The sequence below is a fragment of the Meleagris gallopavo genome, chromosome Z (genome assembly GCF_905368555.1).
Source record: "Meleagris gallopavo chromosome Z, MGAL_WU_HG_1.1, whole genome shotgun sequence".
NCBI lineage: Eukaryota > Metazoa > Chordata > Aves > Galliformes > Phasianidae > Meleagris > Meleagris gallopavo.
In genome coordinates this window covers 57,919,355-57,936,075 of record NC_139435.1, presented here as the reverse complement: position 1 = coordinate 57,936,075, position 16,721 = coordinate 57,919,355, and the positions used below count along the sequence as shown (strand labels likewise).

Sequence of the window (16,721 nt, the reverse complement as noted above, 5' to 3'; positions counted from 1 at the left end):
TGGCTCAGAAGAGTAACAGTCCCGTAGTTTTAGGTGGGTTTGTGTGCTACTGAGTACAAAATCAAACCATTTCACAATTATAAAAATCAGATTTTGAGTTTTTCCAGAGACTGCTGTTTGAAAATAGGAAGCTCTAAGTACTTCCAAGCAAACTAATTAAAGCTAAATTTGTATTTAGTTATGTAACATTATATTTACTATTGTTTATATTTCTCTATATTTAGTCAAATAATCTGTGAAGTAATTGCAAGGCTAATCAGATATTCAGTGTAGGGTTGACTTGATGAGGTGAATTGGATACTGCATGGGGTGAAAGCTTACAACAAGAGCTGTGTTTCCTGATCACTGCAGCGAGGATGTTAATGGAAATTTTCTAGCAGTTGCCGACATTGTGGGTTCTTATCAGAGTTGAAGCCTGAAAGGAAAACTTAATTTAGCTACCCTTTCTCCAGCACTGTCATTTTTCCTCCTGGTGGTATAAAGGCATATTAAATACAGTGTCACTGATTATGATCTCAGTTTAGAGAGAAGAAAGAAACTTGTTTGTTTGATGGGGAAAATGGATGTTTAAAAAATGAACAGATAAAAATAAGTGTAGAATCATAGAATCTTAGAATGGTTTGAATTGGAAAGGACCTTAAAAATAATCCAGTTCTGATCTCCCTGCCATGGACAGACACATATTCCAACAGCTCATGCTGCCCATGGCCCTATCCAGCCTGGCCTTGAGCGCCTCCAGGGTTGTGGCATCCACAGCTTCTCTAGGCAGCTGTGCCAGGGCCTCATCGTCCTCTGAGTAAAGAGTTTCCTCCTAGCATCTAACCTCAGTCTCCCCTCCTTTAGTTTAAAACCAGTACCTCTTGTCCTATCACTACAGGCCCTAGAAAAAATGTCTCCGTATATTTCTTAATGGGTGTCTGTAAGTAAAGTACAGAAAGGCTGTAGTTAGGCCTCTCCAAAACCTTCTCTTGACTGAACAAACCCAGCTGTCTCAACATTTCTTCACAGGGGATGTGCTCCAGCTGTATGATTGTGTGGCCCTCCTCTGGACCCAGTCTTGACAGTCTTTCTTCTGTTGATCTCTCAACCTGTGTTAGCTGCAATTCTTTTGCTGCAGCGAACGATACAGTTTGCTTTCTGTGCTGCAAGCTCATATTGTCAGTTTGAGTACTTCACAGTGTGATACAGTGCAGCACAGAGCACTGCTCTCCCAATTCCTTCCCCTCAGAAAGCACTGCTGTCAATCCATATTTGTGCTTTGGATTGCCCCAGCTCACGTGCAGGACCTTGCATTTGGCTTTGTTGAACTTTATAATATTTGTCCGGGCACACCTCTCAAACCTGCTCCAGATGGCATCCCTTCCCTCCAGTATTCTAACTGCACCACCAGTTAGGCTTTGTCTCTGAGCACTTTCTCATGATTTACATGATTTATTCACTAGAAGTTGTATGAGATGATTTTAATGTACTTTTTTTTTTCTTTGCAGCTACTGGCTGACAAACAAGGTCCACATCAAACGACCCAGCACTGGTCTCCTCATGTACACGCTTGCCACCAGATTTTGTGATGAAATTCACCTGTATGGATTTTGGCCATTCCCAAAGGATTTACATGGAAAACCAGTCAAATATCATTATTACGATGATCTGAAGTATCGGTACTTTTCTAATGCCAGCCCTCACAGGATGCCATTAGAGTTTAAAACATTATATGTATTACATAACAGAGGAGCACTTAAGTTAACAACAGGGAAATGTGTACAGCAATAAAGCACATGTAAAGTACAGAAAGAAGTACAGAATATGCTCTTCATCATAAAGATGCTGTGGAATGGCAGTGGGATCCCGACGAGGATATGCTTCAATACCCTTTCAGCCATTGGAAAAAGGAATTTTATCAAAATTACATAACCAGCTATTATACCTGCAAAGTGCTATAAAACTAAGCTATTTTGAGTGCAAGGGTTCAAGTAAGTGCCACTTTCACTAAGAACAAAGTTTGAATGTATACTCAGTAGTGTTTACAGTATCCAGTGATACATTCATCATGAATTAAAGAAGAAAAATATAGCCTGCTTACTGCTGAATTGACACTGTGGTCAGAGAGAAGACATCACCTGGGGACAACATATTTTCTTCTGCAAAGAAACTAGGCTTTGGCAGAAAAAAAATACATATATCATGATGAAATTGAGTAGAGAAAGTGAAATCCATAAAGTCAAACAAGTAAATGCATTCAGTCAGGGGACTGTTTCTGATCTTGTATTATAACCTGAGCTTTTGTTGCTGTTTTTCTTATGGCTGTTGGTTGGGTTTTGTTGCTTTTGAGTAATTGAATCCTTAAAGGATTTTGAGGATGTAATGAGTAATTAAAAGTAAATATTTTATGGAATTGTCTTAGGAAAAAAAAACCTACAAAAAATAAACACAAAAAAAAGTAAGGGTAGGAGGGTGGAGGGAAACATAAAATACTTCGTCAGTTGTTATTGTGTTGTAGCCTATTGTCACACAACTCTTAACCTCCCAATTGTTTTTCTAGCTACAGCTGTCAATACGTGGAAGCACTCAGAGATAGGTCATTTGAGCCACTTTTTAAGAGTGTTTCTGTTGTGTTCAGATTTGAAAACATTTACAAAAAGGTGCCCTTATTTTTGGTACCAAAGATTACTCTTACAGTGTATAAACCTTTTTCCTTGAAGAAATAGAGTAGATTTCTTTGTTGCTGAGGAGAACGTGTTTAAATTTTTGAACTAAGCATCTCAAAAGTGAAGACTTTACTTTGCCTATATAATTTCATTCTTCAGAAAAATCTGCAAGAGTAAAGAAATTGTTTCATACATTCAAATATGTATGTGATTTTTATTCCTAATTGAATGAAAAACACAAAGTCTAAAGAAACTCAGGTGACACAGTGGAATATGGTTAAAGAGGAGGACGTCCAATTAAATGGAAAATAAATGAACTGCAGATGAAAGAGTTCTTTTAAAGCTTACATTTCTAATGGTGTTGGATGATAACCCCATCTAATATACCTCTTTTCTATCAACTTGATGTTCTGATGGGTAATTCTCTGAAATAACACAGAGCTGCATTATTTTACATTGACTTTTACATTGACCATCAACTTTGTTTATCCATGAAATTAAGAATTCTTTCCCTCTTTTCTTTCAGAAATGAAGAGGATATAGGAGGGCATGGGAGGGTCACTACAACATATAATAATATACAGTACATGTGTACATACAGTATGTTTTAGCTCTTCAGGAGCAGGTGAAGTAAAAACACTGTGGTTTCACTCTTTTCATGTAAGGCTAGACTAAGGAGATGGCATGCAGATACCAGGAGTATTTTCTTGTAATGTTTTCAGCTCTAGGTTAGATTTTCATCTCCAGTGATGTTTAGTTTATCTATCCTAGTTTGAGCAATATGTAGCATGGCACTAACAAATATTACTAGTTAAAAACATCACTTGTTAATTACTTTTCTTTTATGTATTCACATGTATTTCATCACACATGGCTAGAGGTCTCTGATAGTTTAGTAGGTTAAATCACTGCCTTTCAGACAATTTTGCTAAAAGTTGATGGGAAACAGAAATTACTTTACTTTATCTAGGACACAATAGCATCTTTACTTATTCATCGGGACAGTTTACTTCAGCTATATACAGAGGTCTGGGATAAGATCCTAATGTGAGCACCACTGAAACAAAGGCATGACTAGGAACTAAGTAGCAACACAGAGTAGAATGTTTAACTTGACATTGATCAGCCACAGAATGTTCTGTGTACCCTGTGAAAACTTGTAGTTTAGGACAAGATATTTCCTTGATAGAAAGTGGGCATATTAATATTGTTTCCCAACAGCTAGTGTCAAGTTTTTAAAATGCTTTTTGTACACATTGATTGACTTTCCCTTGGTGAATTCACAGATGCCAGTCTCACAGAAGCTCAGAAGAGCATCTTAGTGAGCTTTGTCTGTTCCTCTGGGAATGTTTTTTATTCAAAGTGGTGTCAGGCTATCAACAAAAAGAGAATTCAAGTAAACTAAAATACAAACCGTGCTGCAAGCTGTCCATTTTCAATTAGTTTGTGACAGTGGGTTACCAATTGCTCCAGGTTGACCTGAGTTGCAGTGTGCCCTGCAGTTTTCCTGGTAGGTTTAATGGCCTTGGTTGTTAGCCCTGTTACTGCTAGGGAGCCATAGCAGTAGACTCTGCAAACATCCTTTCTCACCTTTCCTTTAGACCTGTCTCTGTATTGCTATGGGATCTTCATACATGTCTCTCCCGGTATGTCACGTCCCAGTCATCTGTATGACTTTTTCCTTACAGTTGACCTAGTGCAGAAGCAAAGGTACCCCAGATGCTTAGCAGCTGCATAGGGACTTTACAGTGGAATACATTTCACCTACTGATCCTTCTCAGTGCAGCAGTGAACAGCTCAAACCTCCGTAGATGCCTGGGATCATTTCTGTTTTTCGATAAATATTCATACTTCCTGTGTTGCCTATCAGGTAACAGGCTTTATTAAAATTACTACTTTTATCATCCAACACTATCCACAACAAATATGAAGTAGGTAGGATAAGAGGAAAGATACCTAATATTGTGATGATCATCTGTGGAATACCCATTGACTGAGTGTTCCTTAAATTTATCCTCCCATAAGCCATGGTAATTGCCAGCCATATTTTCTAAATATATGTTAAAAATAAGAACCAGGAGCTACATCAGGACAGCCTTGCATATTTTTCCAAATCTCATTGCAGCTCTACATTGAAGAACTCAATTTCATTCATATAAATTTATTATAAATAGTTTAACATCATGTATATTAATGTTTCTGTGCCAGACAGTCTTTCTCTTATATTTCATAAAGATAAAAGATATATACCTTTCATTGTTAAGTTTTCAGCTTTGGGAAGATTCTTTCTCCCTCAGCTCTGAGCTACTCTCAACTTAACCTTTCAGACTTTGGCTTGTTTACACAGTATGATGTTTAGTAAAAACTGTGTTATTATTTTGTTAAACAAGAGAATCAGTACATGTCTGAGGTCAGCACCTTTTTTTTTTTTTTGAAAAAAAAAAAAAAAGTTGCTTTTTTCAATTGATTGCAATTTGAAGAAAAAATAGGTGTAGGTTCAGAACATTTTATTAGTGTTTGGTCTGAAGAAAGTGCTGAACACTCCTTACAGTGACTTTCCTGGAGAGATGTGTCCGGGATTTAGATGGGGATCTAGATTAGCATATTTCAGGATATTAATCTGAAATTGCACGTTATTTATTTTTAAGAGCACTGTTACTGTGTATTGGGAAAAGCACAATTGTTCTAAATGTAGATAAAATAAAGGAAGACCGTTTACAGAGGGCATCATTCCTGCACAGTACTACTGATACTGAGCATATGTAACACAATTTCTGTGGTTTAAAGTATTGATATGTATTCTGTCAGAATTGTCATGTTTGACACTTTAATATTATTCCAAGTACAGCTATTGGGGATTGTTTTCTTATTTGTACAACTGTAAAATAAAGAGGTTTTTTTTTTTCATTTTTCTGCTATATTCTACTCCATATTCCTTTCTAATACAGTGTTGGTAATATTTTTCAATTATGTGCAAATTGTGAAGATACATGGAAGAGTGTCTTCTCCTTTAAGGGTGTGTGATTGAGGACCTTACCAGCACAAAAGGGGACATTGAGAAAAGGTGGAAGCCATAAACAAGAACACAGACACAAACTCGATCAACACATGGTAACAGAAGCAGTCATGCTGCTTGTTAACTTGGAGTGTGGAAATATTTCTTGCAGTAGGATTATCTAATTGAGGACCTTGTTAAGTGGGATACCAAGGAAAAGGAGAAAACAATAAAATATACGGAGGCACAAACCTGGTATACAAATCTAACAGAGACAAGAACAAGAAACCAGCTTGGTCACTCACACTAACTGATGGATTGGCAAGAAACTGCACATAAAGTAGGATTTTGCAGTTGATAAGGATGCAGACATGAGGGTCAAGGATGTCAGAGGAGGTCAGTGGGACTGTGTCAGCTGATAAGGTGGCCTGTAAGGGAAGGGGGCAGAGGTCAGCATAATGGGGAACAGATAGAAGAGAGAGATAGGAAGGGGCTGGTCGCATGTGAATAGTTGCCAGTCAGTGCGTTTGTCTGAGGCCTGCACCTGATCGCCACAGCCTGTTCTGTCTCTATTAAATCCTCTCTCAGTCATCTCTCTGTGTGATCTCAGTCTCTCACATGTGTTGGAGTGTCAAGGACTGGCTGCCAGCTCCTGGGAAAGGAGTGAGTGGGCTGGTGTCAGGGCCCAGTGTCAAACTGAGGGCATCAGGCAGCTGGGGGTGCACAGGCAGTTGAAAAGCCCAGGGTGTGGACAGAGGGGCTGTGCTGTTCTGTGGTGGGAGTGGTGGGTGTGTGAGTGCTGATGATGTCCCAGTGATGTTGCATGTGGGCCTGCAGCAGGGCCTGCTGGCTCTGCCAGCCCCAGGGTAGGAGGCTGTGCCCCTCAGATGTGGGATCCTATGTGTGGGGCTGCTGCGGGCAGCATCTGGGCTGGAGCCGGCTGTATAGCAGCCAGGCAGCAGCAGCCTGAGGCAGAGCAAGTGGAGGAAGCTGCTGTGTTCCTTCAATCACTTAGCAGTAAGTTAAATGCAGTAAGTTACCTGCACTCTGTAGTATGTGAACTTTGCCATGGCTTAAAATGAGAAAGCTGGGTCATGGTTTATACTTAGTCTGCCAGTATCCCTGGGCTGAAGCTGATCATTGCTGCCAGCAGCCCAATTCAGTGGTTCCAAGGCTGGTCACCAGCTCTCCACATATATGTGATAAAAAAAAATTACCCAGATACCCATCCATCAGTGCCTCCAAGAACCAGGGTTGGCTTCAGGGTATCTACACATACTCTTTTCTTCCATCTGGCAAGGTTAGACTGCTCTGGAATAAAACAATCCAGGTATATCCATGGACTTGTTTATAGTCAAATCCTAAAACTTAATGAAGGGTGAAGTACACAGAAAGCAGTTGGACAACAAAGCTTCAGGATCCAGGCAGTTTGTTTTCGAAGGCTTAAGGTGGGAAAAAAAGTGACTACTGTCAGGCCTGTTGCTTCTGGGTGCTGCAGCGTAGGTGGATTTACATTTTGCAGGAGCAACTAATGCCTTCAGCCTGTATCCCAGTGAGACAGTTTCAGAATGGGACTTCCAGAATCCAGAAGAGGAAAAGTGGTTTCCACCACTGTAATGAGGGATGAGCAACTTTGTCCTGGAGAAACAACACAAAGGTTTATGGGATTAACAGCTCAAAGTGTGGACAGAGGCTTAGCAATGGCTCTTTATATTATAGGATTATAGGATAAGGGAAGCTGTTAAAAGCAGGGGACTGCTTCATGCCGCTGAGACTGTGTGCTGACAGGATCAAAAACTCTTCCAGGTGCTATTGTGGAGGCCACAACAGCAGATCAGAGGGAGTAGCAAAGACTGTTGCATCAGCATACCCACAGTGTACTAAATACCTGGAGGGGGCAAACAGGAGAGGTGATTTACTTACAGATAAAAACTGGAAGAACACAAGTTGCTCTCACTCATTCTCATACTTTCAAACTCTCAAGCACTCAAAGCCTGTCTGTGATACACAAGAACTCTGTCCTGCTGCCAGGCATGCACTAGGGCTCTGGCTACAGCTACAAACCCTGCCCCAATCATGCTTAGCAACAGGATCAAAAGATCAATTAATCTTTTCAACACTCCCATCAGATTTCTTAAATTCCCTAATTGATAGACATACAGACATATATTCAAGGCATAAATATGGGTTTGGGTTGGTTGACTCCAAATCTTCTTTTGCAGGTCTCTACGCGTTTTCCTTGGGAGGCTGCTGCAGGACAGGCTTTCAAAAGCATTTAGAAAACGTCATGACATCTTTGGCAGCTTCCTCTGAATCTGGGAAAATTTAGAGGAACAGAAGCCATGAGAGGTGCTACTGTGCCAATTGCAGGCACACATGCAGTGTGCAAGTGGGAGATACGGAGGTGTAGAAGAAAGGTAGTCAGTGGGCAGCAAATGGCAGTTCTGACAAGCCAATGGCACTCAGACTTGGGCTGTTAAAATTGGCTGGACACTCGAAGAGCTGGAGGCCATGAGCTAAAGGACCTCAATCTCTTAGAGTCATCCAGGGAGACTGTTCCGCCTGCAACAGTTAGTCTCCAGCTGGGGCAGGAGGCAAAGGGGCTCTGCTCCCCAGACAGTACTCTTGACCTGAGGGCAGTGAGTGGGACCCATGGGCATTTCACCCTGACTATGGCATTTCTTTTTTGTTACTTGAACAGGATTCTTTTCAGCACGAGTATCTCCATATGCTGAGGGACTGCGGGAGCTGCTAGCTTTGGCAACAAAAGCTGCTGCTGGGCACTGAATAAAACCCATTTTAGGGAGGTCTCACATTTTATTTTCCTCTGAGTACTATTTTCTCTTCTTATGTTTTGTTTTCCACTTTCCTTCCAGTTTGTGTGGGAAAGATGAAGCTAACCCCAGCCATGGACCTAATGATGTCAAAATTCAACCCCATTTGCTTTTATAAATTTTACCACTTATCCTTTGCCACATCAAAGCACTCCACCAAACATTTCATTGCAGGAATTTATTTCGAAAGCAAAACAAGACAATCAAATAGTCAGTCTCCCACCTGATCTCTCAGATTCTGAAATATCCTCTTGGAAACCAATGAACTAAATGAAGAAGAAGGTGGATTTCTCATATTGCAATTTCTAGATGTTGATGCAATTGAGGATGTAATTGCTACTTTTTATACTGGCAGTGCTTTCTCTTCCTGGACTTAAATGTGTATAAATGGACTTAGGACACTTGTGACTGGATTATACCCACTCAGCTCTTCAAAACTCCAGACTTACAGATTCCATGTATTGCTGGTGTTTAATGAGCTTCACCATAATCTTTCTTTGTCCCCAGCCTGAACCTCATAACTCCTCTTTAACTCCCCCTTTTCTGCTGTGTACTGAACTAGGCCTGGCCAAACAGGCTTTTCTCACAGAGCAAGTGCTCCAGTGTTGCAGTAGTCTCCAATGAGCCTCACTTGCTTGATTGTGTCACTCCAGCCTGTGGCCCCAGAAAGGACATAGAGCCTGGAATAGGCCTGCTGCCTTCAAGTAGGGGAGAAAAATAGGAGAAAATCTCTGAGAGAGCAAAGGGCTTCCTTTGATGCAGAGGACTGGGCAGAAATGCAGGCATGTGAGGAGAGTCATTGGCCAATGTCCTGTTGCCTCAGAGAAGACATGGATTTTGTTGAAGGCACCCCAGTGCTGTATGGATCTGGAGATGTGTCAAGATTGGGGCAACCTGTTGGAAAACTCAATCAAACCCTTGATCACTGCTGCAAAACCCAAGTGCCAACTGTACATGATAAGGGGAATGGAATGGACAGAGGAACTGGGGAAAATACAGATGCATTTGTTGGTGTTGGTTTGCTGCAGGTGACAATTGCCCATTGTAATGACCATGATAATGGACATCCCTACATGAGGAATGGAGACATACGCAGCAGTGGATGGTGACCACATGGCCCTTGCTATGCCCACATGCCAGCTGAGCATATCTATGAGATCTGGAGTGAGCAGCAAGGATAGACTTGGTGCTGGTCTTGTGCTCTGAGAACTGTTGACAGCCGCTCTCAGTGCTCGTCCCCAGAGCAACTAAAGCTTCTTCCCCACCCTGCCTGACTCAGACAGCCAGGGCACCCAGGAGGCCGGAGCAGCAAAGGGAACCGGTAAGGGATGCCTCAGCCTGGGCAGCCCAGCTGGGAGGGTTTCCTTCCTGAGGGACCCGGGCACTTGTTCCTCCGCTGACGGGGTCAGCGAGTGACCGTGACCTCTCTTCCTTTTCTACCATGATCCCTGCTGCTGCAGCAGCGGGGTGAGGAGCAGCCCCTCATCCCCTTCGCTCTCCTGCTCACCACAGCAGCTGGACAACATGGCCACCATTTGCCGGGATACCATGGATGATACCAGATACATGATGCCGTGCCTGCACCAGTTTTGCTTTGGCTGCATCTGTTGGTGAGACAAGAGCAAGCCCACGTGCCCCCTCTGCAAATGGAGGGTGCAGTCCATATTGCACTTGGTGCATGTGGATGACAGCTTTGAAGAGTTAGTTGTCAGGTGGCCTCTCCAGTACCAAACAAGGCCTGCAAGGCAAGCGCCATGGTGTCCAAGGCATCCGTCCTCCACCTCCCCCAGCTGTGCTCCAGCCCCACACTGTGCTGCGGGGGAAGTTCTTTTACTATGAGAGTGGTGAGGTGCTGAAACAGGCTGGTCAGAGAGGTTGTGGATGCCTGGAGGTGTACAAGGCCAGGTAGGATGGGGGCCTTGGGCAGCCTGGTAGCACAAGACATGACGCTTAGTTGCAGTAATACCTGCTCCTGAGCAAACGTAGTAGGAAAAATTAAAATTCCATGAGAACTAGTGTGTTAGAGGTTTGCTTTAAGAAATGTTCTTAACAAACTGCTTCTTCAATCAGCTAATTTTTGTGGGGAACTTTGTTAATCTCTGCTTGCATATACATTCTGTGCTAATGCTGCACTCACAAGTTGTTTTGTACAGCCAGTAATGAGTGTGAGGCGGCTTAATAAATGGCTGGTGAACATTTACAGCCATGAAATTCATCAGCCTACGCTCCCACTTGCATCACCATACAATTCCTCAAGAAGGCAATGGGGCAGGGGGCGGTAGGTGGTGCTAAATGTGCGTAGGAAAGGTCTTGGAAATCCCATTCAGCTTCACCCTGCAAAAAACACATGTACACAAAATCACAATAAATGCCATTTAAGCCTTCGGTTCCATCAGAACTTCACAGAGAGGCCCATGGTGTGTCTGGATGTCTGCTTCAGGATGTTTATGGAGTAAAACAGTGTCAGATGGGGCCTTTGTCCGAGCACTGAGGTTGACATTGTTTCTGTGGGGCCTCTGTATGGCCAGTTTGAGGCACAGACTCAGGAGAGGTAGCTAAAGAGGAAGCATACAAAAGCACAGGACTATGACACAGATATTCAGGCCTTTGGAGACAGCAAACTTTATCCACAAATTTATTTTCAAGGAGAAAATTGTTCTTTTTTCCCATTCTTACCAGTTTTCTAAACCATTCTCTTACCACGGTGATGACGGTCTTCTCCTTTCTTGAGCCTCTTGAGATTTCTGGTATGTTTTTGCATTTGTGTAGAATGAAAGTAAATAAACATAATCTGTATTTCTCTGATCCTGTCACAGCAAATCTAAATGTTAACAACCAAGCTGTATGGCCAATCAAAATATCACGACCTAAGTTTCTCTGGAAGAGAGAATTTCCATACAAAATTAACACATTGCAATTAGATGGATCACAAGGGGAACGCAAGCAATACCATCATGATCTTAAAGAAGCAGAACATCTTCCAATCAGAAATCCCTTAGCTTTCCAAAATATGTGCCCCCCTTCTTCATAAAATAAAATATTAGTAATAATAATAAAAAGAAAATTTGTCTTCTGTCCGACTTCCTGAGAACAGGAATGGGGTTGTCTTTCTGCAGTCAGAATTTGCAGCAGCAGAGCTGTTGACTGCAGTGCCATGTTTTCTCTCATCAGGATCTCATCTCACTGATATGCTCACTGCCTCATCACCAAGTTTAACCACCAGAAGTTCACTGGTGTGGCCTATTTTCCTTGCTAAGAGCATCATACGTTCAGCAAAATCTGTGGGTGTTCCTTAGTTATATGAAGGTTAATGGTTAGGGTCAACATAAATGACCCACCAGAATGTCTCTATCTTGCACAGATTTTGACTGCTTAAAGTCTACTCCCTTAAAGATTACTGCTTGAAGTCTGTTCTCTAAACACCAAGCTTTGAAGTTCTCCAGCAGTCTGCACTAGGTAGAACAAGCCAATTAGTTAACCTCCCACCCGTCCTCCTAGATTTTGAAAGATTCTCTTGGAAGAACTAAGTCTCTTGAGGAACTAAATGATTCTTTTGATGAACTGAATGGTGAAGGTCGATTTCTCATACTGCAGTGCCTAGACATCGTTGCAAAGGAGGATGTCATTGCTACATTTTTCTTTCTGGATTTGACTGTGTGTCCACAGGCTTGCGACAGCTGAGTTGTGCACTCAGCTCGGCTTAGGGATTCTGATGTCTCGCTGGTGTGATTTTTCTGTCTCCAGCCTGATCCTCCCAATTGCAGTTCATGTCAACTGCCTCTGAACTGGTGCTGGCAACGCAAGCCTTGCAGGACAAGTGCTCCAGCTTCATTGCCTCAGCAGTCTCCAGTGAGGCCCTCTGGATGGGTGGTGTCACTCCTGGCTGCAATCCCAGAAAAGAGGCAGAGCCTGGATTAGGCCTGGTGGGTGCTGGGCAGAGGGGATCAGCCCTGCTGTCCCCAGCTAAGGGAGACAGGAGAACAGGAGAAAATCTCCAGGGGCGAGCCACGGGCCATCTTTGACTTGGTGTAGGAGGAACCAATGCATGCAGGGGGCAGGGCAGCAGTGCTGGCTTGTGGGGAGAGTCAGTTAGGCCCGTGTCCTGTTGCCTCAGAGGAAGACGTGTGTTTTGTCGAAGGCACCCCAGTGCTGTACAGATCTGGAGATTTGTCACGGGTGGGGCGACGTGGGAAGACTCAATCAAAGCCCCAACACTGCTGCAAAATGCCAACAGCGAGCAGACACAGTATAGGGAATGGAACGGACAGAGGCACTGCGGAAAACCCGGAAGCCATTGCTGGGGTTGGAGTGCTGCAGATGACGCTCGCCTGTTGTGATGTCACTGGCACCCATCCCCTACGTGAGGGATAGTGACATACGCAGCAGTGGATTGTGACCTCTTGGCCCTCACTGCCTGTAGCCGGGCACAGAGTCTCTCACTCTGCCTTGTGCCCGCACTCCAGCCGAGCGTGTCCGTGAGGTTTGGAGCGAGCAGCGAGGATAGCCTTGGAGCTGGTCTCGTGCTCTGGGAGCTGCCGACAGCCGCTCTCAGTGCTCGTCCCCAGAGCCACTGAAGCTTCTTCCCCGCCCTGCCTGGCTCAGGCAGCCGGGGCACCCAGGAGGCCGCAGCAGCAAAGGGAACCGGTAAGGGACGCCTCAGCCTGGGCAGCCCAGCTGGGAGGGTTTCCTTCCTGAGGGACCCAGGCACTTGTTCCTCCGCTGACGGGGTCAGCGAGTAACCGTGACCTCTCTTCCTTTCCTAGCGTGATCCCTGCTGCTGCAGCAGCGGGGTGAGGAGCAGCCCCTCATCCCCTTCGCTCTCCTGCTCCCCACAGCAGCTGGACAGCATGGCCACCGAGCTGGACCGTCGCTGCCCCATCTGCCTGGACACCATGGATGATGCCAGCTACGTGATGCCGTGCCTGCACCAGTTTTGCTTTGGCTGCATCCAGCGGTGGGCTGAGAGCAGGCCCACGTGCCCCCTCTGCAAATGCAGGGTGGGGTCCATCTTGCACTCGGTGCATGCAGACGACAGCTTTCAAGAGCTTGTCATCGAACGGCAGGAGAGAGCCAGAACAGCCCCCCACCACACAACATCAGCCCAAGAGCAAACAGGGGCACCCCCCAGCTGGCCGTCCATGTTCCACCAGCCTCCAGCTGTGCTCCGGCCCCTGCTGCCCTGGCTGCGCCAGGAGCTGAGGCAGCTCTTTGGGGCTGACCACAGGGCAGCCTCTGCAGCACAGCGCCATGTCATCTCTGGCCTGTGCTACTTTGGCCTGGACGAGGGAGCGCTGACTTTGTGGCTGCACTGCTCCCTGCGAAGCCGGACCGCCAGCTTTGTGCGACGGCTCGTTGTACAAGCTGCGCGGGTGTGCAGTGGGCAGGTGCAACATCTGCCTGGCCCAGAGGCCTCCCATGCTGCCACAGGACGGGAGGGCAACCCCGCAACTGCCCGTGGTGCAGCTGCCCATGGTGCACAGACTCCCGACCGTGGCCCACAGCCTTCCAGCAGCACCGGGGAAGACAATGTGGAGGAGGAGCTTCCTGTCCCCTCAACTGCTGCCCTTAGTGAGGGTCCCAGCCAGCCTCCATCCATCCCGGCTCCATGGCGGACCAGCCAAGCAGCAACACAGGAGGACCTGGGGGAGGCAGTGCCAGGTCCCTCAAGCACCAGCACAGGCAGGGAGCGCTCACGCAGGGCGCCTCGGAGAGCTCCGAAGAGGAGGGCCCGCAACTCTGAGGCCTCTGTACCTCCCGCCAAGAGGCCACCCCGTCGGCAGCACTAAGACACCGCCCCAGCAGCTGGCGAGAACAGGGCCGGGCCTGCAGCTGGGGCACAACCAGCCCTCAGGGGCTCAGACTGTGTATCAGATTGAGTAATACAATATTAAAGAAAAATCTGTATTAGATTTGTGGTGTTCCCAGGTTATATCTTGTGATTTTGATATCACCCATAAAGTTAAGGTCAGCTGATCTCGAGGTATCTCTTAGAACTTTTAATAATTCATTGATGTTTTCAGCCTGTGTGGGATGACTATTGAACAACAACATCCACTTTATTTACTTTTTCTTTTTATCCCTGCCCAGAGGCTCTCCACCACATCATTGCCAAGCAGGAACTCTGTACAGCTCAGCCCCTCCCTCATGAACAGCTACTTCCCCTGCATCACCTGCCCAGCATGTCTCTGCTGAGGATCCCACACTGTCCATTGTGACACACCAGCCACAGGGATTTTCTCACCATGACTTGTCCATGCTGCTGATGATGTAACTTTAAGACCAAGCCCAGATTTCTTCCTCCTCTTCCTTCTTCCTCATGAGTGAGAGTGAAGAGAGGGACAGCAGTAGCACTGCTAACAATGCTTTCGTCATTGCTGTCTCCACTCCTGCTGTTTTCTGTGTTGATTTGCCCACTGTGTCCTGATGTGCCTATGAGGTCCTCAGGTGCATGAGGTTGTCTCATAGGAACAGAACATGACAATCCTATCCTTTTTTGGGCAGGGTTGAGGTGTTCATGTTGGCACTTTATTCCCCATGTGAGAGGCAATACTACCTAAAAAGCATGCACAGCTCAGCTCCAGGCCTGCACCACTACAGATTCTCCCAGGGAGTTTTTTCCAGTCTAAGGGACCATAATGCCAGCGCTTGCACATCTCCATCACCCCAGACCTGGCCTCCTCTTCACCTTACTCTCTGTCTCCAAAACTCAGACCTCTTCTCTCCTGCCAGTTTGTATTGCTGGTTATGCTTAGGTTATTGAAAAAGTAGCCTCACAATGTATTTACCTCTGCCTGAGGCAGGAATAATCCGGACTGTCTTTCCCAGAATGCTTTTTATATGCACTACAGGGACCTTATTCTATTCTGCAGTATGTAACGATTTTGACTGAGCAGGGTCAAATCAATTACTAGAACCTCATTAGGGTTAAATGTCCCCAGCAGCCTTCCTCTTTCCTTTACAGTCCTTTGTACTTTTTCATTTTTCTACAGGCTGATTCATGACAGGAAAATTTGATATACCTTCTCAATGCCATTCTCCTTAGACCAGGTGTCTTTGAAGTTGTTTTGGAAATGAGTCCTGTGCCTGGCTCAGTTCTTTCTGGGGAGCATTGCTGCCATAAGACTTGCACTTCATTCCCCAGGATAGTGTTCTGTGCAGTGACGTGGAGTATGGGCAACATTACCAGCCATCTGGTGGTTACTTTTGCTATTGTAAGTGCATGGCAAGTGAATGAGGAACAGCAATGAGGCCTTGCTGCAATGAAGACTAATGATATTCCGGGCAAATAGGTGGAGTGAAGTAGGTGAAATGTTGTCAGCAGGTCAAGGGAAGTGATAGTTTGTCTGTTTGAGATACTTGCTCAACTTTGCCAAGAGATATGGCAGTAGCCATGATTCCAGGTCTTCTGGCACTATGGTGTGCCCCAGTCACTGGGCAGGAAAGAACTGAGACAAAGCAGCTGAAGGAGGTGGCCATGCTCCCAACATCTCTTAACAGTTACATAATTTATTAGAAAATGTTAAAAGCAAGCACATAACAACTAAACAATCCCATCAGAGCTAAAGTTAGCCTCTGTACATAATTCAAAATTTAAAAGAAAATGAAAAATAATTTGTAGAAATCATATAAAATGTTTCAAAAACCCTGCACTAGGCTTTAAAGCTTATAGAATCAACCAATAAGAAAATTCTATACCTTCACCAACTATGTGAAAAATATAAAACTCCACTCTTTATAAAGAAACTGGGGAAAAAAATCTTTTTTTTTTTTTTTTTTTTTTCAATGAAGTTGTTATTTTTAGTCTATAATGACATATTTAGCCTTCACACCCCACTGGAGTTCATGCTTATTTGAGAATAGTATGAAAATTGGTATTTTTGAGCTGTATTCTTTTCCACTGCACAGATGCAAGAGGCCATATTTTGCTGAATCATGTTTGTAACTGTGTACTAATGATTGGATTAATTTACATGACTATTTACTGGGTAAGTGCTGTCTTTTAATTACCTACTACAGCAGAAATGTAAGCATGTAACTGATAATCAGTAAACGTGATCATGAAAAATTCTTGAACTGTAATCAAGATCTGCTTATAGTGGCAATAGAGGCTCTGAAGCATCTCCAGAGAAGGGCAGTGAAGTTGTGAAGGATCTGGAGCACAAGTCTCATGGTGAGTGGCTGAACTGGGATTGTTCAGTCTAGAGAAGTGAAGGCTCAGGGAAGACCTTTTTGCTCCCTAGACTTTCC

General features: G+C 44.6%; 2 protein-coding genes across 2 annotated transcripts in view; both read left to right on the top strand.

Annotated features, from left to right (window-relative positions):
• ST8SIA4 (ST8 alpha-N-acetyl-neuraminide alpha-2,8-sialyltransferase 4) overlaps nucleotides 1–5,563 on the top strand; it is a 55,211-nt gene extending 49,648 nt beyond the window's left edge. The window contains exon 5 of the mRNA XM_085213307.1: nucleotides 1,488–5,563. Within this exon, the coding sequence (XP_085069433.1) occupies nucleotides 1,488–1,770 (283 nt within the window). The 3' untranslated portion in view covers nucleotides 1,771–5,563. The remainder of the gene's footprint in view (nucleotides 1–1,487) is intronic.
• A 7,713-nt stretch (nucleotides 5,564–13,276) lies between these two features.
• Nucleotides 13,277–14,260, top strand: LOC109364032 (uncharacterized). Its single transcript, XM_019610578.2, has one exon. It carries the CDS (start codon nucleotides 13,322–13,324, stop codon nucleotides 14,258–14,260), a length of 939 nt encoding a protein of 312 aa, XP_019466123.1. The 5' UTR covers nucleotides 13,277–13,321.
• The last annotated feature ends 2,461 nt before the right edge of the window (nucleotides 14,261–16,721 follow it).